The 20,998-nt window shown below is 54.2% G+C and overlaps 1 protein-coding gene across 2 annotated transcripts in view; it reads left to right on the top strand.

Moving 5' to 3' along the window:
* The window catches only part of MAP6 (microtubule associated protein 6), a 70,345-nt gene that overhangs the window by 40,586 nt on the left and 8,761 nt on the right, over positions 1-20,998 (top strand). Inside the window, exons 2-3 of one of the 2 annotated variants that reach the window (XM_070075499.2) lie at positions 10,905-11,118; positions 12,960-13,156. In XM_070075499.2, the coding sequence (XP_069931600.2) occupies positions 10,905-11,118; positions 12,960-13,156 (411 nt within the window). The remainder of the gene's footprint in view (positions 1-10,904; positions 11,119-12,959; positions 13,157-20,998) is intronic. The other variant, XM_008263854.5, reaches the window with a different exon arrangement.

Here is a 20,998-nt window from a genome sequence, read left to right as displayed (position 1 = left end):
TCCCGGGCCACAGCAGAGAGATGGCCTGGAAGAAGGGCAACCGGGACAGAATCCGGCCCCCCGACTGGGACTAGAACCCGGTGTGCTGGCGCCGCTAGGCGGAGGATTAGCCTAGTGAGCTGTGGCGCCGGCCAAATACTGGTTTTCATGTACAAGTGTTTGTAGATGGGTGTTGCATTTCTCTTTGGTACTTGGTAGAATTGCTAGCTCATAAATTAGTTATGCAGTTAACTTTGAAAAAGTGTTTTTTTCCCTGAAGTGGCTGTACCATGCTATATTCCCATCGTGATCTGTGAGAAACTATGCGTTTCCCATCCTTGGCAACATGTAGGATTATCAGTGTCCTTCAGCCACTTTATCTTAGTGACTGTGCACTGGGATTTCTCTGGAGCTTTAATTTATATACTTTCCTAATTACCAATAGTGTTGGGCATCTTTTTTCTATGCTTATTTGCCACTTGTATGTTTTCTTTGGTGAAATGTCTATTAATATTTTTTACATTTTAAAATTTTATTATCTTACATTGAGTTTTAAGAAGTCTTTATACACTCCAGATAGAAATCCTTTATGAGGTGGATGCTTTGCAAACATTTTCTCTCAGACTATGGGTTATCTTTTCATTGTCATAATGGTCACTTTTTAAAAGTAAAATTTTTTTTTTATTTTCATTAACTTCAATATATCATTTTTTCCTTAATTATTTTGGGAGTTTGTGTCATATCTAAGAACTCATGACTACCAAGGTCAAAAAGGTGTTCTCTTAAGTTTTCTTCTAGAAGGTTTATGATTCAGTCCATTTCTAATGAGTTTTTACGTGTGGGATAAGGTAATGGTAGAAGTTCATTTTCTTTGGGTGTCGATATCCAGTTTTCCCAGCACCGTTTATTGAAAAGGCGATCCTTTGATCTGTTGAATTGCCTTAACATATTGGTCTGAATGTTGACTGGATATGTGAGCCAGTGCTATGAAGGTAACTGTTTCACAGCTACTACCTGGAAAAAACCAGGAGCCTCCTGTGTGTGTTGGCTCATCTGCTGAGAGCGCCCTCTAGTGGCTGATTCCTAGTTATCAGTGGTTGAACACGCAGCCACCCGATTCCTGAATATTTAAGGATCAGCTCTGGGAGCCGGTGTGAGCGGGCCCTCGAGCGACTGTGTACATACGAGTATTTCTGGACTCTGGTCATGGATGTCTGTGTCTGTGTTTACATCAGTAACACACTTGATTTCCTGTGGCTTTCCACAAGCATGAAACCAGCTGGTGTGAAGCCTCAGACTGTGTTGCTTTCTCACAACTGGCTGGGCAGTTCTAGACCTTTTGCATTTCCATGTAAATCTTAGATCAGCTCGTCATTTTCTACAGAGTCCTGCTGGGATTTTGGTAGGGGTCGCTTTCCATTTATAGATTGATTCCTGGAGAACTATCAGTTTGGCAGTATTGAATGCCCCAATGTATGAATCTGATCTCTCTTTACTTATAACAGCTGCACAGTGTCTAGCGCTGTGGCATGGTGTTGTGTCGTTTTCAGTGTATGGGTATCACACTTCTTTTGTTAAATGTATCCCTGAGTATTTCATTGACTTTGACGCTACTGTGAATGGATTTTTGAAAGTTCTATTTCCCCCCTGTTACCAGTGCAACAACCTTGCTAAACCTAACCATTTGTTTTTGTAGCTTTTTTTATTTTTTAAGTTGGAGCCAGCCGGCCAGACAGAAAGAGCTCCCATCTGCTGATTGACTCCCTAAATGCCCTCAATGGCTAGAGGCTGGGAACTCAGTCCAGGTCACCCCCACAGCAGGGGCCGTTACCAGAGCCACCAGTGCTGTCCCCATGGTCCAGGAAGCTGGAATCAGGAGTTGGAGCCACAAGCTGAACCCAGGCACTGCAGTACGTGGCACTGGCAACCCTAACCAGTGTGTAAGAGCCAAATGCCCGGCCCAAAAGCTCTTTTCTCTTTTCTTTAGATTCCTGAGGATTCCTAAATCCAAGATCCTGTTCTATGCAAATAATGAGTTTTACTTCTTTTCTATATGCTTTTAATTCCTTTTCTTTCCTTTTTTACATGGGCCATGACCTCCTGTACAATACTGAGTGGAAGTGATGAGAGTGGACTTAGCTTCTTCTACCGTTGAGTACTGTGTCAGTCAGAGGATTTTTGTAGACACCCTCTATTGAATGGAGAAGCTTCCCTCCTAGTTCTAGATTAATAAAATCATTTTAATCATGAAAAAAAGTTTGATTTCATCACATAACTTCTCTATGTCTACGACATGGTTTCCCTATGTAAATGGTTATGTCTTTTTAAATTTTTTGGAATTATTTACTTAACTTGTTTGAGAGGGGAGGGATGGAGAGAGAGAGCAAGCGAGCGAGAGAGCATTCCCATCTACTGATTCATTGCCTAAATGCCCATAACAGCCAGAGTTGGGCTAGTCTGAAGCCAAGAGCTGGGAACCCAGCCCAGTCCAGGTCTCCCATGTGGGTGGCAGGGACCCGGATACCTGAGCCCTCACTGCTGCCTCCCAGGGCACACATGAGCAGGAAGCTGGAATCAAGCGTAGAGGCAGGACTCAAATGTAAGCACTCCAATATAGGATGCGAGCGTTCCCAACCAGTGTCCACCACAGGAGCAGATGCCCAGCCCAGTTTCTGTTTTTATTTTTATCAATATGATAGATTGCATTAGTGATGTGGGATGTTAAGCTAACCTTGTACCCCGGTATAAACTTGTTCATGGTGTTGAAATCTTGTTATGTGTTATTTGATTTGATTTATTAATACTTTGTTGAGAGCATTAGCATTTATAATCACGAGGCATACTGACTTATACTTTTCTTTCCTTGTAATGTATTAGGGTATCAGAGTAAAATTGGCCTCTTAAAATGAGTAGGGAAATGTTTCCTCTTTCTCTGTTTTTTGAAGTGGTTGTTAAGATTGGTGTTTCATATTTCAATGTTTGATATAAGTCACAAGTGAAGCCACATAGAACTGGACTTGCCTTGTGTGAAGATTTTTAAGTTACTAATTCAGTTTCTTTTCTTGATGTAGGTCTACCCAGATTTCCTGTGTTTCTTCTTGAGTCAGGTTTTGTAATTTGTATCTTTCTAAGAATTTCCCCATGTTATTTATATTTGCTAACATAAAGTTGATTCTGGTATTCCCTTATAATAGAGCTACATTTTAAAGAATATGTTAGCATGACTCTCAAGAAGGCCTAAAATGATGTTAATTTCATCTCATCTTTATTTGTTTAAAAATAACTAATTACAGGGCTAGTGTTGTGGTATAGTGGGTAAAGCTGTTGCAGCCATCTGAGGAGTGAACCAGTGGATGGAAGATCTCTCTCTGGGTCTCTTTCTGTAACTGACTTTCAAATAAATAAATCTTTTAAATAAATAACTAATTACTTTCCATACAGAGAAAAAAAAAAGATTTGAGGCAACTTAGACTTAATGAGTATTTCACTAAATGTACAATACAGTGTGCTTGGCCCGTTTTTATAAACTTTTATTTGAAAGGCAAAGAGACAAAGAAAGACATCTTGCATCCACTGGTTCATTCCCCAAATGCTTGCAAACACCAGGGCAGGGCCAGGCCAAAGCCAGAGCCCAGTACTCCATCCAAATCTCTCACGTGGGTGGCAGGGACCCAAGCACCTTAGCTGATGATCTGCTGCCCCCAGGGGTGTGCGTTAGCAGGAAGCTGGATTGGAAACAGAGGCGGAGCTCAATCCCTAGCACTAGGATATGGGATGCAGGCAGCCCTGGCGGCAGTCCAGCCCCTGTACCGCACACCCGCCCCTGGGACTTTTTATAGAGCATGTCACAGGAGTGGACTCCCAGAATCCTCAGTTGCTCCCCGGAAGCACGGAGCACTCCCTCCCCCCTCTCAGGGCACAGCCTCAACATTCTGATTTCCTGCCTAAGGAGGAAATATAAGGAACAGATATATATTCTATAAGGAACAGATGCAGATTCTTGGGAACCCAAGCAACGGGAAGAGTGCGACCTTCCTTCCCAGTGCCACCTGGAGAACTCTGTGGTCTGTGGCACAGCTGCCCTGGCGTTCCCGGGGCTGATAAACCCAGAGATGGGGCAGCGATGGAGGCTGGAGGGATCACTTCTGTATGACGTTGTCGCCCATCAAGTTTCTTGCTGTTTTGTACTTGGGATGTGTGTGTGCATGCACTTGTCTTCACCACCACACTCCCCTGCCCTGTCTCCACCACTGCCAGCTGGGGCTCTCTAAGTTTCCCTCTTTTCTTCCCAGAGTTCCTAGTAAATCCTGCAGTGTACAATAACCCACGCAGAATCGGACCGACTCCTATATTTTGAGCAGTTTTGATGTTTAGCTTCTCATCCTCGTGATGCTATAAGTATGGGGCACATGGGCTTCCTTTGTGTGAGGCAGCCCAGGGGCCTGTGAGCTGCACGCAGCGTAGGACTAGTCTTAGTGGCAGCCGCACGAGAATGAGCCATCCTCCTAATGAGAGGATCTGAGCCTTGACATCTGCCATTGCCCACTAAGCACCATGTCAGGGACTTTCTATATGAAACAGAGGGAGGACTCTTTTCCCCTTGTTTTCCATTCATATTAGATTCACTTCACATTTTTGTTAATATAAATTTTTTCTGGAGTCCAAGTATATGCCTTCCTCATTTTAGAAAACCATTGTACACCGTGTGCCCATGTCCGTCGGGCATCGCTGGGTGAGACGGGCAATCCTAAGTGACTAAGTACTGGCCTTCTCTCAGGGGTGGGGAGCGTCCAGGCTGCCAGCCATCAGGACACACAGAATCGCTGGTCTGGCCCTGCCGAGGCAGCCGCGGGCAGGACTCAAATTCAAGGAACCGATTGCAGGCTACTTGTTAAGTTGATGATGGCGTGTGGCTTGCAAATGATGTTATAAACATCCAAATGGGCCGGCACTGAGGCTCAACAGGCTAATCCTCCGCTTTGCGGCGCCAGCACAACAGGTTCTAGTCCTGGTCGGGGCGCCGGATTCTGTCCCAGTTGCCCCTCTTCCAGGCCAGCTCTCTGCTGTGGCCAGGGAGTGCAGTGGAGGATGGTCCAAGTGCTTGGGCCCTGAACCCCATGGGAGACCAGGAGAAGCACCTGGCTCCTGCCTTCGGATCAGTGCAGTGTGCTGGCCACAGCGCACTGGCCGCGGCGGCCATTGGAGGGTGAACCAACGGCAAAGGAAGACCTTTCTCTCTGTCTCTCTCTCTCTCTCACTGTCCACTCTGCCTGTCAAAAAATAATAATAAAAAAAATAAGCATCCAAATGGCCCTTGGCGGAAAAAAGCTTCCCTACCCCGGCCCAATTCCCTTTTCTCCTTTCCACACAAAAGCAGCTGAGAGCCACACCCAAACAGACCCACGTGTCTGTGCAAGCCCTGTCCTGACCCAGTCGGTTCTGGCCAGGAGGAAGAAATCTTCCACTTCCCTCGGAAGGAAGCGAGGAGGCTCCCTAAGCCATTCGCACCCTTCTAGGCACACAGATCCTTTCTGTTTAGCCTACAGCTCCGACCCTTCTTAACCACCTTCCTGCAGCACTGTGCTGCGGCGGCTGCCAGCTTCTGTTCGCTGCCTGCCTCCATCGGCGCTCCAGAGGGAGCCGGCTTCCCTTCTTGGAGAACATTGTGGTATAACAAGTGTAGACAATGCTTAGTGCGTTTCTACAGCAACATAAGTCACCTGTGGAAATCCACGGGCAGATCTTAGACCGTTAAGCCTGACAAGCGCCACCTTCTGCATAAAGCAGCAGGAGAATCGTGAAGATTTTGTTGTGAGGAGGACGAGGAAGGAATGGTATTTCCCGAGGATTTCAACACGCGATAAATAAACCCGGGGCTCACGGGTGTGAAATGGGAATTTCACACGGCAGTAGCCCAGTGAGTCCCCACTTGCATCGAGAATCGATCGTCCCCATCGCCACGTGCAGGTTCTCCTCACAGTGGTTCTCCTTTCATCGTTCCTCGGCAGTGTCGGGAATGCAAGAACAGCCTGCGCTCTGTTCTTCCCCCACACTTTCTTCCCAGGGCCATCCCTCTCCCCACACTCCCACGCTGCCCCCCAGTCCTTCTCCTGGAACCTGGCTTCATGAATGCCCCACGCCCCGGGCTGGCTCCAGTCTCTCCCTCTATAATTGGCCCATTCAGTCTCTCCCTTGAATCCCTGCCAGCAAATGTGCTGAAGTGGGACAAGGCCTTCAAAGGCCAACATCTGTTTACAGTGGGTCCTCGGGCTTGGAGATTCGATCATCCAGGCGCTCACTGAATGCTGCTTTGTTTGAATGTAACTTGAAATGCACTCAGCAATAATCCTGGCGCTGGCAGCTGCCGCCCATATTTCACCCACTCTGGGCACCAGAGTGCTGACCACAACGGTCAGAACATAGCAGGAGCTGCACAGGTCTTTGATTGCCTCCCCACGCGACAGCATGGCATGATGACAGCAGGCAGGAGCTGCATCGTCTCGTGCGCACTGCATCCCTGGTTCCACGCCTGAGTGTACACGATACGCAATAGTTTCTCAAATAAGCAATTCTGTGATGAAAACCCAATGTATGCATTATGTGGTTACCCACCATGGGCTTGGAATTCTGGTACACATGTCCAGTCCTCTTCAACCAAAGGTCTGCCTGAACACCTTCTCATTCAGCCTCCACATCAGTCCTGGGACTGGGCCGGTGCGCAGTCCATTCAAGTGTTCAGAGCAGATGAGGGGCTGGCCCAGGGGTTCCAGCTGGGATGGAGCTTGGGTTTCCACCCCGAGCCCCGCGCCCGTGCTCTGCCCTGTGACCCACCATCTCTGATCTGGCCCGAGCACTGGGCTTCTTCTCACCTGCATAGTACCCCCCAGCCTCCCGCGGGCCGTGTGCTCCAAGGCCTCGTTTTCTCCTCTGATAGCCCACGTCTTTCTGTGTCCTACGACCCAGACAGGGCAGGCGCATTCTCAGCTCTGCAGCCTTCTCATGATGGCTCCAGGCTGTTCTGTTCTCTGCCCTGCTTTGTCTCACCACAGACCACCCACAGGCTCTATCTCACTGTGGGGCTGGGGCAGCAGCCAGGAGGGGAGAGCACTAGCCCCCACCTCAACAGTATGCCAGTGGCTGGAGGTGAGGAGAAAAGAATAGGGCAGGTGGGAGGCTGCACAGGAAGTGACAAGTGCAGCCCATGCATGGGAGGGGCAGCTCAGAGGGCAGAGCGCCACACAGGCCCTGGCATGCAGGGAATGCTCACTAAACGGCAGTGATGATAAAGAAGCCAAGGCTCCAAAGGTAGCATGGGGCCAAGTTACAGGGCCCTGCCTGCCACCCTAAGGGGAACTAGCAGGGACCAGAGTCTGGGCGTCATCCTGTGGGCATCCGGAACCTGTAGGGAGGCAGCATGTGCCAGGTGAGCCAGAAGCAAGGAGATGCCCACCATGGTCCCGGGACACGAGGCGTTGGGGCCTGAGAGAGGCAGGGGCAGAGGGGTTAGACAGGAGGAGCTGACTTCTCTGAAAACTTCACCTGCTCCAGCAGGGTCCCAAAGTCCCGCTCAGCAGCCACTCTGAATGTGATGCCATGGCTGTTCAAAGGTAGGGGCACAGCTCCCAACACCTGTGCCCTCCACGTCTCCACGAGACGGCTCTGCCTGGACCTGGCTCTGCCTTTCCTTAGAGGATTGGGGGCCAGCCCCACTTCTCCCCTTGATTTTCCCAGCACAAATGATGAACCAAGGAGCCAGACCTCAGCATAGAGATTGGGCCCACTTATCTGCACTGTGCTACCCACAGTCCCAGATCTCTGCCCCTACAGAAACTGTGCAGAAGGTAAGTCATCATCCAGCCTGAAATGACAGTGCCCACCGATGGCCCCGTGGTGGAGGGGAGAGAGGGCCGTTGGCAGGTGCAGACCACCCTGCCCCTGTAACTTCCACACATCACAATGACAAGGAAAGCAACGGTCACAAGGGAGACCCACCCCAGCCCACTGTAGACACTGCTTGCAAGATGTGACCCCGACAGTTCTCAGGGCCAGTGTGCACCTGTCTCAGTCCTAATTCTGGAAGTTGGCATGGTGGGAGCAGAGAGCCGAGGTTTCCACCATTAGGCTCATAAATTCAGGAGCCAGGTTGCTACTGGGCTGGCACTGGGAGGTCCGGGCCCCAGTACTAGGAGTCCATCAGACAGGCAGGGCTTGGGCTCGAAAGGGCAGCAGCAGGAGGGAGAGCCTGATGTGTTTGGCAGGTTATGGTGGCCAGAGCCCCACATGGACGCTGGGCCAGCCTCTGGCCTGTGTGGGGCCACGGTGGTTCAGAAGTTGGGTCCTGACGCCAGCTTGAACCTGGGGAAGGTGGACAGGAGAGGAAGCACGGTGAGGATGTGACCCAGCTCAGCCTTCATGCAGGGGTGGGCGAGGTGCCTTAATGGGGGCCGGAGGGTCTCAGCCCCTGTGCCCCATCCCATTCCCCTCCCAGACTCCCCAGCTACAGGCCCGAGGCCTCGCATCTCCCCAGACTCCTGCCTGGCCCTCACCTCCCTCAGCTCCATTCTCCCACGTGGCTCCGTGCCTTCTCCCCTGTCCCCACTGCCACCATCCTGCCTTGGGCTCCTGCAGGGCTCCTGGCAGTCTCCTGCTTGGCCTTTGGTCTCCAGCCTCCCCTCTGTCTACCATCCCCACTGCTGCCAAACTTCTCTTCCCAAAACAAATCTAGCCACACGCATCCTTGGCCCAGGGTCATCTGGCACTTCCTGCCAGAGCAGCCCAAGCCCTGAGCTGCCTGGCAGGACCTCCACGATCTGTCCATAGCCCCTTGTGCCCTTCCCCACCACCCGCACTACCTGCAGGTCCCCTGGGGGCCACGCTGCCCGTGGGCCTCTGTATTCGAGCCCCAGTCAGCCTGAAACCTGCTCCCGTCTCTGACTCCACTCCAGATATCCTGCCCTGGCTCCCAGGCCGTGCTGCCCAGTCCTTCCTCCTCCGTGGCTCCCACTGACTTGCCCTGGAGTAACCTCACACCCCGCCTCCCACTCCTTGGGTTCAGGGCCAGTGGCTGACTTGTTTGAGTCCCAAGGTGTTCAGTAACCTGTGAGCCCTCAGGAAAGTCTGTGAATATTTTGTGAATGAATGAACAGCTGAAGATGAACAAGGAGGCAGACAGAATACCTGCTGACAAGGAAGGACAGACAGATTTGGGTCTGGGGATACTGAGTCAGAGCTGTTGGTGGGGCATCTGCGTGGACGCCCAGACTTCACTGCAGATGTGGGTTTGAAGTTTAGAGGACAATGTCTTAAGAGACAGTGGTCTCTGTCTTCACATGGAAGCCATTTCCCCCAGAGAAATCCAGAGAGCTAGAGATCAAATGGGGGCTGGTGTTGTGGCGTAAGGTTAAGTTGCCACCTGCAATGCTGGCATCACATTGGGCAATGGTCATAGTCCCGGCTGTTCTACTTCCAGTCCAGCTCCCTGTTAATGCATCTGGGAAAGCAGTGGAAGATGGCCCAAGTCCTTGGGCCCCTGGACCCACATGGGAGACCTGGAGGAAGCTCTTGGCTCCTGGCTTCAGCCTGACCCAGTCCTGGCCACTGCTGCCATTTGGGGAGTGAACCAGAATATGGAAGATCTCTCTCTCTCTATCTCTCTGTCTCTCCCTGTCTCTGCCTTTCAAATAAATAGATAGATCTTTTTATAAATAAAAGAGTGATCAAATGACCCATAAGTGGCTCAGCGTTGCCAAACTGCCGTTATCAGCTAAGAGGGTCACACAGTGAGAAGGACATTGGAAGGACCTAATTCTTCGATTTTATAGTTGGGGGGGTGAGTAAGGGGGGGCTTTTGTGCAGCTCCTGAGACTGCTGGAGCTTGAACCCCTAAACCTTTCCTCCTGCCTCCTTGTTCGAGGCACTCATCTCTGAGCCCCCTGGAAGGGAGTGATGGGTGAGGGTGCACGCAGGTCTTGGCAGCACCCAATTCCACCACCATTCGTACACCTCTCCCCACGCCACCCCACCCTGCCTTCTCCTGGCCCCGGGTGAAAGCAGACTCCAGGAAAATTCTCGAGAGCCACAGAGCTTTTGCATCCAATCCCACGGGTGTAGCACATAGGGTGGCCCCTTGTGGCCTCCATCAGCAACGGCATTTATCTTGCCCTATCGTGAACCTTGTCAGCCATCTTCCCTCCAGCTCAGCCCAGACCAGAAACAGCTGATGAGAAACCAGGAGAAGGTTTGCTGGGAACAGGAAAACTGACGCTGACCCAAAAAAAAACAAAGACCAAGGGCCACTAGGGCCAGCACCTCTAGCCACTCACCATGGAGAACAGGAGGACTCACCTGCATGGGGACTGGCATCTGGTGATTGAGACGGTCGGAGTGCTGGCACTGTAGGAAGGAGCCCTTCTGCTACTCAGGGGAGACTGGCCCTCAGGATTGTGGGCATCCAAGGATCTGCCTTCTGGGACAGGCAGGGAGGGGACTGCCATTTGTTGGTGGACCACAGTGGACGGGCAGCGAGCCTCACACACCGTCTCACTGAATCTTACAGCTCTGTAATCCTGGCTAGAGCAGGCACTCGGGTCATGAACTCAGGAGTGACTGAGTGGCTGGAGTTTTCTCAGCTTCATGGCACATGGTGGGAGACCGAGGCCGCAAAGTTAGAACTGCCTGTCTGGCCTCACACGGCGTGGGTCAGAGGGGCTGGGCTTCGTCCAGCCTCTCCTGCTGTTGCCACTGCATGGATCCACTCTGCAGGAGGGAGGGTTGCACTTTTCATGATGAAAGTGTGAGGCCAACAAGCCGGCCGCGCTCCCGGGGGTGCTGGGAGCATTGCCCGGGAGCCCGCAGGCTTGCAGCCCTGGGTGGGGGTCACTGATTCCAGGCAGATGACGTTTCCTGTCACTTTCTATGACGGACAGGAATGAATTCAGAGCCTGGACGGACATCAAGCCTGTGAAGCCGATAAAAGCCAAATCTCAGTACAAGCCCCCGGATGATAAGATGGCTCACGAGACCAGCTACAGTGCCCAGTTCAAGGGGGAGGCGAACAAGCCGACCGCGGCCGACGCTAAGGGCACGGAGCGCAGGCGGATACGCAGCCTCTACAGCGAGCCCTTCAAGGAACCCCCGAAGGTGAGACCCAGCTTGCTCACTGCAGGGAGCGGGGGCCTGGGCTGCTGCCCACTCGGCCCCCGAAGGGCTGTCTCTTCAGCACACTGAGGCGCAAGGCATTTCCCCGGGAACCGTGGTTTGCACCGAAAGGAAAGGTTAACAAGGAAGAGTGCCTAAAACCCAAGCAGCTGAGAGGCTGGCAGAGTTCCCGAGACCCAGCCTCTGAGTCTGAGAAATCCAGACAGAACCTGGCAGAAACCATATCCCCCCAGCTCCAAATCCCCATGGCTTGAAATAGCTGAGCTTCTCTCCCCGCGGGGCTGGCCCGGGGTCGAGGCCCCTCCCCGCCCGCCCTGGCCCCGCCTCATCCTCTGGCCGGCTTCAGCCACTGGCCCCTCCCTCCTCCCCAGGCCCTGAAGACCCCTGCCCTCTCATTCCTCCCTTACAAACGCCATCCGCCTGCCGTTCTCATGCACTCTCAACACACCTGTCACGCCAGCTGCGAGGCGTTTTCCCAGTAACTTGTTAACCAAAAGGAGCGGGTTGGGAGCGTGGATTCCGTCGTTTTCTGTCATGACGCTACCCTGCCTTAGTGGCATGTCACTTGGCTCACGAGCCGAGCCGGGGAAGCAGGGCAGAGATGCAGCCTGTGGGACGGGAGTCATGCCCGCTCGCCAAGCAGCTTAGCTCACTCTGTGGCTGCTCCTCTTACCCGCGACCCTAAAGAGATGGGCTTCCCTCTGCTTTAGTCTCACAGTCAGTGGAGCTACGTTTGGCCTGGGGCCACTTCCTAGGTAAGGTCACTCACCAACCCCATCTGCCTGGGACTCTTCCAGGTTGCAGATGGAAAGCTCTGAGTCCCAGGCAGGTAAGAACAACTGGTTTACCTCATCACTCACAGGGCAGGGCTGACAAAGCCACTGGACCTCAGCGAGAGAATGACCCAGCCCATGGGGCCTAAGGGCAGCTCTGTCCACACGCAGATGAGGTGGCACCCAGAACATGGGCTTGGCTTGGGGCAAAAGAAGATTCAAGGGGAACACTGGGGAAATTAAATCCTGAGATGGATTGGGGTGTGTGTGTGGGGGGGTGGATACCATGTTAAGGGCTCGTGCCAGAGGCCCTGGAGTGCTCTGAGAAAGAAAAGGCAAGGCTGTGTGCTGAGAGCAAGGGCTCGGCCGGAGGAGGGAGCTCTGGGGGAGTGGAGCAGGCCTGGGTCGGCCGGCCACTCTCCGCTCTCCGCGCTGGTGGCTGGGCTGCCACTGGACATGCCCAGCCCAAATAACACATCCCCAGGAGCACACTGCCCCTCTGCCCTCAGAACCGGGGAGCTAGCACAGGCTGCAGGAACACGGGCTCCTGTCTGCCCTGCCTGGGACACGGCATCAGTGCGCCCTGCAGCCCTGGCCTTGTGCTCCTCCGTCTGTCTGTGCAGCGGGGAAGAGCACGCTGGCAAGTGCAGGCTGGCTCCCAAGGCCTCTGCCGGAGGTGACCCACGTCGCTCCTCACATGTCACTGCCGAAAGCAAATCACATGCCCGGGCCTGAGTTGAACAAGGTGAAGGCGTACGATTTTCCCACCAGGAAGGGCAGGAGATACTGCCAAATGAGGACCTCGCCCCTGGGGGAGGGTTGGCAGGGCAGGGCAGCCCAGGAGGCCAGTGGCGGTGATGCTGAGCCGACTGGCCGGGGAGTTTGGGTAGGAGGTCACCGGCAGCAGACACTGGGCTCCTCCAGGGCCAAACCCCATCTCTCCTGTCATCCTGCAATTAACACTGGAATGTTTTCTCTCAATTCTCTCTCTCCCGCTCCCTCCCCTTCTGTGTTTCTGTATTTGCCGTCTGTCTGTGTCTCTCCGTGCAGGTGGAGAAACCTAGTGTTCAGAGTTCCAAACCAAAAAAGACCTCAGCGAGCCATAAGCCTCCGAGGAAGGCCAAAGACAAGCAGGTGGCGTCGGGCCAAGCCGCCAAGAAAAAGAGCGCAGAGGGCCCTGGCGCCACCAAACCCGACGACAAGGAGCAAAGCAAAGAGATGAACAATAAACTGGCTGAGGCGAAAGAGTAAATTTCACTGTACTTTCTCTCTCTCTCTCTCCTCTCTCCTCTCTCCTCTCTCCTCTCTCCTCTCTCCTCTCTCCTTTCTCCTCTCTCTCCTTAACCAACAAACAAAAAAAGGCCACAAAATTAATTAGAGGCTTCTCATCTGCCTTGGTCCTGAGTGTTGCAGGGGCTCCTGGGTGTGGCTTTCTTCAGCCGCAGATTCCAACACTGAGGGCCACGCCTCCTCCCAGGGCCACCCAGGCGGCCAGCCACCAGGCCCCTGGAACACCAGGAAGCAGCGCTGTCTGCCTGTGTCCTGCGGGCCCCCAGCCCCGGAGAAGACCGTATGCTCGTGCAGAAGGCAGGCGGGAGGCCCCTGCGAGCTGGCTGCCCAGCACATTTCCTGGTAGTGCGGGCAGGTGGCTGAGGCTCTCGTCCTCACTTCCCACGGTCTGTGTCCCTGCTCAATTCTGAAATCTGGGTGCATGTGTTCCTCCCCGAGGTTCAGAGAATCATTCTGTGCCACTGAAGCTCAGCTTGGGCTTCAGCAATGGGAAAGAACAAATGATGGAAAGATGAAAAAGCAGTAAAACCACCTTGGCCTTAATGTCAGTGAAATGGAGTTGTGTGTGTGTGTGAAGTAACCTTCTCATAGACGCTTCTGTTAGAAACGTGTGTCTGTGTTCAGTGTCCCATCAGCTGGCCACGGGTGACCACAGCAAGGCCAGGGTCCATTCCAGATGTCGCAGGAAGAGCATAGGCAGTTTTCCTCTGCTCAGCCCTGCACACTGGCTCGCCGGTGCGGCCCACTCTGCAAAGCGCAGGTGACTGAGGGACGGAGCTGTAGGTGTAGGGCTGTGTACTTAGGGCGTGGCCTTCTGTCTCCTCAAAACCCAGGCGGGATGTGAACGTAGTAGCAGGTGTAGTGATGTCTGCTCTCCCTTCCCCAGTCGTTCTTGGCCTGCTCCTCAGGACACTCTGAGCCTCAGGTCAGAGGGACCCCCTGTGACCAGGCTGCAGCCTAGGGGAGCCCTGGGGATCTTAGTAATGAATAGAAAAGCGGTTCTCAGTGTATTCTGTGTCAAGTGTGCGTGTGTGTGTGTGTGTGTGTGCGCGCACACGGCCGCAGCCCTGGGAGTGGTAGGTGCCACCTTAGCTGTGCTAGAATTGTGTTGTAGGAATTTTAGGGAGTTGTTGTGAAGAGTTTTAGCACCCCAGTGCTTGTGAGGAGAACCCAGAATATCTACTGGAACAATTGTCTGTGCAAACGTGATATGTATATATTGCTCAGCTCACGTTCTCTCTCATGTCCCCAAAGCCCTCGTGGTCCCCAGCGTTCTGAAACGCCGGGCCATTGTGTGACGTCAAGCCTCTCGCCAGGCTTGCTTTGCTTTTGTCATCAGAGTGATGGGGAGCGGAGGCCTCAGCCCCTGGCCGCAGAAGTCCTTTCTGCCCCCGCCCCTGCGTTTAAGGTAAACAGAACCCTACCCCCTCCAGCTCCCGCTGATTTCCTGTGAGCAGCAAAGTCTCTGCTTCCACCATTTGGTTTGTCGTCTTGGGGCTGGTTGCAAAATCTTTGGCAAATCAAGTCAGCGTGTGCCCATGGAACAGAACTCCTCGAAGCGAGGGGCTTGGCTGGCCACTGCCACCTTCCCTTCTACCTCAGGGGACAGCAGCGCAAGGCAGGGGAGGCACTGAGGAAGGCAGGCGTGTCAGCACCCCAAGCTCTGCACACCCACCCGGTAAGGACGGGCATGACCCTGGGTGCAGACTCTGACCACCCCAGCCAGACCTGGAGTGTTCGCCTGCGTAGGTTCCTTCTCACAAGGTTTGGCATCAGCCAGACAGATAGGTCAATGCTGGCACAGTTCGGACTTCTCCCTAGGATAATTATGTATGCTCTGTACTTCAAGTCAACCCGAATTGACAGTATGTAGGAGATGGCTCACTGGGCGTTCACTTACCCGAGGCACAGCTGCTGCCCCGGAGGCTGTTCGGGACTTGAGCCCTGTGATCATGTAGAGCTGGAGTTGCCCAAAGTCTGGTTTGCCTCTAGGGCCTTCGGGCTTTGCTCCCACCCGCAGCCCCAGGGCCTGAGTGTCCTGCCTTGTCCAGCCTGAGGCTTTCAGTGAGCTGCGTGATGCCTTTTCCCACCTGTGCGTGCCCCCTTCTTTTTAGCACCCCCAGCAAGAAAACCCTGTTTGTAGCTCACTTGACTTGGGAATGTGTCACAGCACGGGCCAGAGACTTCCTCCACTTCTGCTGTTCACAAAGAAAACAGCCAGCTTACTGGCCCTCAGACACACTGGGGATCTCCATTCCCCAGGCAGTGTTTCGGTGTCACCTTTCTGCAGGTGACCACACCTCCCATGACCATCCCTTTCCCTTTCCCTTTCCCATACTCCCCTGGACCGCCTCACCTACTGGCAAACACCCCAAGGCTGCACGCGCACCCCCCACCCCAGCCCAGCTCTGGGGTCCCTACCTGTGCTGACACCCAGTCCATACCACGCAGCTTCACCTCCTGGAGGCAGACAGGAAGTGTCTAATTACGATTTTGTGGCCTGGGTTTTGTTGTATACCACAGATTGTCTATGTTAATGTGTAGCGCACACCTCTCTTGGTGCTATTTCATTCCTGCTGTTAGTGAGAGAATCACAAAAATATTCATGTATAGCCAATTGATTGTGACGTGCTTGTGGTCTGTGCTTGCTCAGAAAAACAAACCAACCAACAAACCGTTTTTCCGATTACCAATAAATGCTGAAGACGAACGCTCCTTTCTTGATCTTATTTCCTTGGCGAGGCCCCGCCGAGTAGGCGAAGGAAGCCGCCTTTGCCACTTGAGCCCCGCTCCCCAGGATGAGCTGTGCCCCGCCGTTTTCCGGGCTCCTCCGTAATGCAGCTCGACCCCTGTAGAGCGCCTCTCAGATACTAAGTGCAAGCACTCAGAGCTATGTGTTGGGAAAGGCGAAGACGGACCGGGACACGCACTGGCCGACAAGGTAGTGTAACGTTGCGATCCCACGCGGCCGCGAGGAGCGAGCACCTGCGCCCGGCGCCGCCCTGCCGTTGGGGAGGCAGGCTCTCGCTCCCCACGCCCTTCCTGTCCACTGGTAGGACCTGACGCCTTCGCTTGCTCGTTTAACCTGTAGTTACTCTGGAAGGTCCCCCTCAGGAGCTTGGCTCTCAGCGTGGGTTACACGGGAGGCAGTAAGCTGTGTGCCTCCATGGGGGTGCTGGACTAGCCGCCAGAGAGGCCCGGATGCCTAACAGTGGCTCTGGCAGTAGCACGCTCAGGAGAAGGGCAGGTTTCTGCCTACCCAGGGCGGGGAGACGTGGAAGGCTGCATGGCAGAGGGCACCCTGGACCGTGGTGGGGTGTGGATGCGCAGGGCACGCAGAGGCAGGGGCTGCGGACTGGGGATGGAACCGGCTCTGCATTTCTCCAACACCTCCTTACTGAATACCTGTTACGTGCCAGGCCCTGTGCTGGGCACTGGGGAAGCCAGGATGACTGAGACCCGTCTCTGATCCCAATGGAGGAGTCCCTTCTAGCTGGTTCCGTGGAACAGGAAGGACCTCAGCGGACAGGTGGTGACCAGGTGACAGAACTGGGGGTGGCTATGGCACGCCAGGGAGAGGGAGCTGAGAGTGCAAAGGTCAGCGCCCGCCCGTGTACCAAGAGGTTCTAGGTAAAGGCTGGGGAGTGGCCGAGCTCGCAGAACCAGGGCCGGGCGCCGCGGGAGTGGGCGGTCACTCGCGGGATCTCCCCTCCCTCTACTCAGAGTGCACCCTAGCCGCGCATGCTCCCCACCTTAAGCTTCGCTCCCGACTCTCGCGGTGAGCGGACACCTCAGGGCCTCCCGTGCTCCAGGTTAGGAACCCGGGGTGCGACCTCAATCCCTTCGCTGGCCTCAATTTCCGACTTTGAGGGGCAGGAGCAAGGGTAGGGAGCCATCATGGGTCGCAGAAGTAAAAGACTGCCGTGTGTTTTCCAAACCCCCCGTCTGCTTCTATGAGGCGGAAAATACACAACGGTCCTTCCATCGTAAAAACACTTACCAGTGTAGTGTTCAGCTCTCTTGGGAGCAGTTAGACCAGAGAGTAGGCAGGGACTGAGAGACGTGGAAAGCAAGGAGAGAGAGGAGAGGTAGACCCTGGAAGCAGCACAGATAGGCACCCATGAGGGCGCTCCCTGAGAGCGGCGGGGAGAGCAAGAGGAGGCGCCCGCCAAGCAGGCGAGAGGCCGGGGAGCCTCGGCCGCCCGGCCCGCGCTGCCCTCTCCTGCTCGGGGCTCACCTGCGGCCACCACACCTGCTCCCCAGGGCTGCCCAGAACCCCAGGCGGTGCATCTGTAAGAAACCAAACGAAAGCCAGCCTTCTGCTTTCCAAATCGTTGCTAAATTAAATGCATCTTAATTCTTCCTTAGAGTTCGTTGTAGTAAAAATCCTTCCCTCTCCCTTTCTCACTAGGGTTTAAAAGTTTGTCCCCTGCTTCTCCCATATTTGGAGAGTGTCCGGCCTTTGGCATGCCCTTGGGGCTTCAAGGTCCTTTTACTGCTGCAGTGCTTTTAACATTCCCATCAGGAGGTAGCCTGTGGCCCATCTGCAGGTAAAGCGCCGGAGCTGAGGTCACTCAGACAGGAGAGGCCGCGGTCTCAAAGGAAGCGAGCCCACCCTCCTTAGACTTCACCCTTGCAGAACCACATGAGAGGCCCAACCCCCAGCTCTCTGCCACCTGATGTCCATTCCTGGGGGGGTGGGGGTGGGGGGTGTACCTCACTGTGGGTTTTGATGTCTGGCGCCACCATTAGCAAACAGTGGCATTGCGCTTCAAGCGGAAATCAGTGCCCTGGGCAACCCCTTCACAAACTCTGTGAGCCTCGGGGTCCTCTTCTGAGACCCGGGACCTTTATCTACCTTGAAGGGGCAGAGTGGGGAGGAAATGATTGAGGTTGTAGGGACCTCACAGCGGGCCCCAAACCCTCCTTGCAGCCCCCTCCCCTTCCTCTGTCCACTTGAAAGGGTTGTGTGCACCCTGTTTCTGACAGATGGGCACACAGTTAACTAGGAATAGAACGTGAACTTGATTGAGGCAAACGTCCTAGGAAAATCACTTTTCAAGAATTTCAACTATTAAAGTCCCTGTAGTCCACAGACCCTGCCAGGACTGCTCTGTGTGCACCTGCTCATTGCTTACAAGGCCCTTCTGTCCGTGTCGCCCCCACTGAACCCCTCTCACACCGTGGGGCAGCTGTTGGCCCCAGGCAGCAAATAAGAAAGGGGGCTCACAGGCAGGGAGCACCCTGGCCAGCTTGGTTATGCGTGGAAGGCAGAGGCTGTCTTTCTGTGTCATGTGAAGGAAGCGGGCCAGCCAGGAAGCCCTGCCCCACGGTGCCACGCTCTGGGTGGGCCACTGCAGGCTTCCCCCCAACCCCAGGCTCACCTAGGATCCTCGTTCCATCCTGGGACCCACTTACACACTGAGGGAAAGGAAGAATTGGATCAGGTCTGGCACACACCTGCCTCAAACGTGTGCCTGAGCTGCATCGAATGCTGCTCCCTGGGTGGGTGACTGCAATGTGTGGTTATTACAGAGACAGTGGTCCCACAGAGTCTTCAGTCATAGGCAATACACTGGGCACCAGAGCGACCAAAGGGAAACTCGTAGTATCCGTTTCCTGGAGCACTGGCTCCTGGGCCTTTTATTTCGAAGAGTGGAATTGAGCTTAAGTTCCATGCCTCATTCTCATGCGTGTGGCCCCCGGTCCCTTGCTAACGTGGCATCATATGTAACTATCTCAACAGATGGCCCCAGACGTCTCGGCTGGGGCCGCGGGAGCGTCGCGCGCTGCCACGCGTCAGTCACTGCCACTGCCGCTGGGTTCAGCTGCTGGAGGGATCCTTACATTGTGCAAACCTGACCATGTCACACCCTGCTTTAAGCCATCCGCGGGCTCCCTGTGGCCTGCAGAAGCTTGTTCCCCAGTGCGCCATGCTGCTTCTCACCTCCATGCCTTTCCCCACCCGCCCGGAATGCCTTCAGTCCTGCTTCTCACCCGGCTAACTCATCCTCCAGGACTCGGCTCAGGGGACCGCGCCAGGAAGCCTTGCCCGCACCGCCCAGCCTGGGTAAGACGCTCCCCGTGTGTGTCTCCATCCTGGAACCTACCACATGTCTCGTGTCATCTGCTCATGTGTGCGGCCCCCGCTAGACCATGCTCCCCTCCATAGCCCGAGCCCCCGACCCCATGCCTACCACACGGAATATCTTCCAAAGTGTTTGTTGAGTGAACGAGTGAGCGAATGAATGACGATCCATCTTCACCGTCTGCCTCCTCATCCAATATGGTGCCACCACAAGGCTTTGTTCTGCCCAACCAGTGTCCCTGCCCACGGGAGAGCAGGGGAGGTCAGTGCAAGAGCAGAGCGGGCGCAGGCAGCAGCTGGTTTTACAATGGCGCCTCTGTGAGGGCCAGCGAACCTCATACGTCTGTACTCTGGGTAGCCAGTGTTTCTAAACCATCTTGACTTCCTAAAACCTTGCACTTTTGGTTATAGGGTAATCTTAAGAGATTGACTAATCCTCCCTCCTGCTTAGCACAGAGCTCTTAACCAGGATGGCAGAGAGGCAAGGGCTCGAAATTAGAGCCAGCAGGCCAAGTAGGGTCAGTGACATTGCAGGCAGAACTGTGAATTTCCTCTTAGAGATGCCACCTGCCTGTACCTGGCCAGCTCGCCTCCCAGGCCTGCTTCTAAGCCCAAGCTCGCCTGTGTGTGACCTTGGCGGTGTGACCTCCCCTGAATCTTGCTGTCTTTAGATAGCACTAATACAAATACCCATCCCTCTCCAAAAGGATTTGGTTCCCAAAGTCAAAGGAGTAAGAATGTAGCCAGCGAGGGACTGCCAATCTGTTTGTTTCCAGAGTTTGGGATAGCGGTAGTGGGAGTACTGCCAGCAGGAGACGCCTGTTTGTGATGCAGGGGACAGCTGTGATGGTCCCACAGGGATGCATGCAGATGTGCCCTGGGCAGTGGAGCTCCCCGGTCAGCGGTCCACTTCATGGGCCGTGTTGCTGGCCATTGCTGCCCAGTTTCTTACCCTTGGTCCCAGTTTAGTAGCTGGAGTTACATGAGACAAACCCAGTCCCTCTGGGTCACCACAGCCGAGATCGATGCCACCTGGCGCTGGCTGTTGAGGCCCCGTCTCCCATCCCCCCAGCCCCGCCCCTGGCCCCTTCTGTCTGAGCACACCCTGCACATCGCCGGGTGCAGGTTCTACCTCTGCAGGTGCACACCCATTGAATCGGTGCCCTCTGGGTACACGAAGCTGGCTTTGATGAGCTGATAGAGACCCCATCCTCTGCTTTAGATGGGGTTGGAGGAGGACAAAAATTGATTAGCAGTTTCCCAGGATGCAGTTAGGCAAGAACTGAGCCCTTTCTGTTGGCACCATGGCCCAGCACTTTCCATTTTTAAAAGGGTCATTAGCAGGAATCTCAGATTGCCAGGTCCCCAGCAGCCCAGGGAGACAATCAGGCGCGCCCTTGGCTTTGCCTTCTTGTTGTTAAAACCACCCAGGATTCTTCTTACAAAATTTCTGACACAACTGGGAATTTCTTTAGTTCTCCTTAGCAGGTCAAATCCAGAAAAAAGTGTGTCACAACAGCAAAAATAAAACATATACCCACCCCACTACGTGCAGACCCCCGGGGCAGGGGTCTCCCTCTCCTTCAGAACACCCCAGCTTGTAGGGCCCCAGAGCGGCGAGAAAGGTCAGCATGAGGACTCTGCCCCCAGCACTGGATTGGCCGGTGCTGCATGCAGAGTGGCCACAGCTCATGAGAAAGGAATGAGCTCT

Source organism: Oryctolagus cuniculus, chromosome 1 (assembly GCF_051225735.1).
Source record: "Oryctolagus cuniculus isolate XC-2025 breed Fujian yellow rabbit chromosome 1, ASM5122573v1, whole genome shotgun sequence".
NCBI classification, from domain to species: domain Eukaryota; kingdom Metazoa; phylum Chordata; class Mammalia; order Lagomorpha; family Leporidae; genus Oryctolagus; species Oryctolagus cuniculus.
This window is presented reverse-complemented; position numbering and strand designations above follow the sequence as displayed.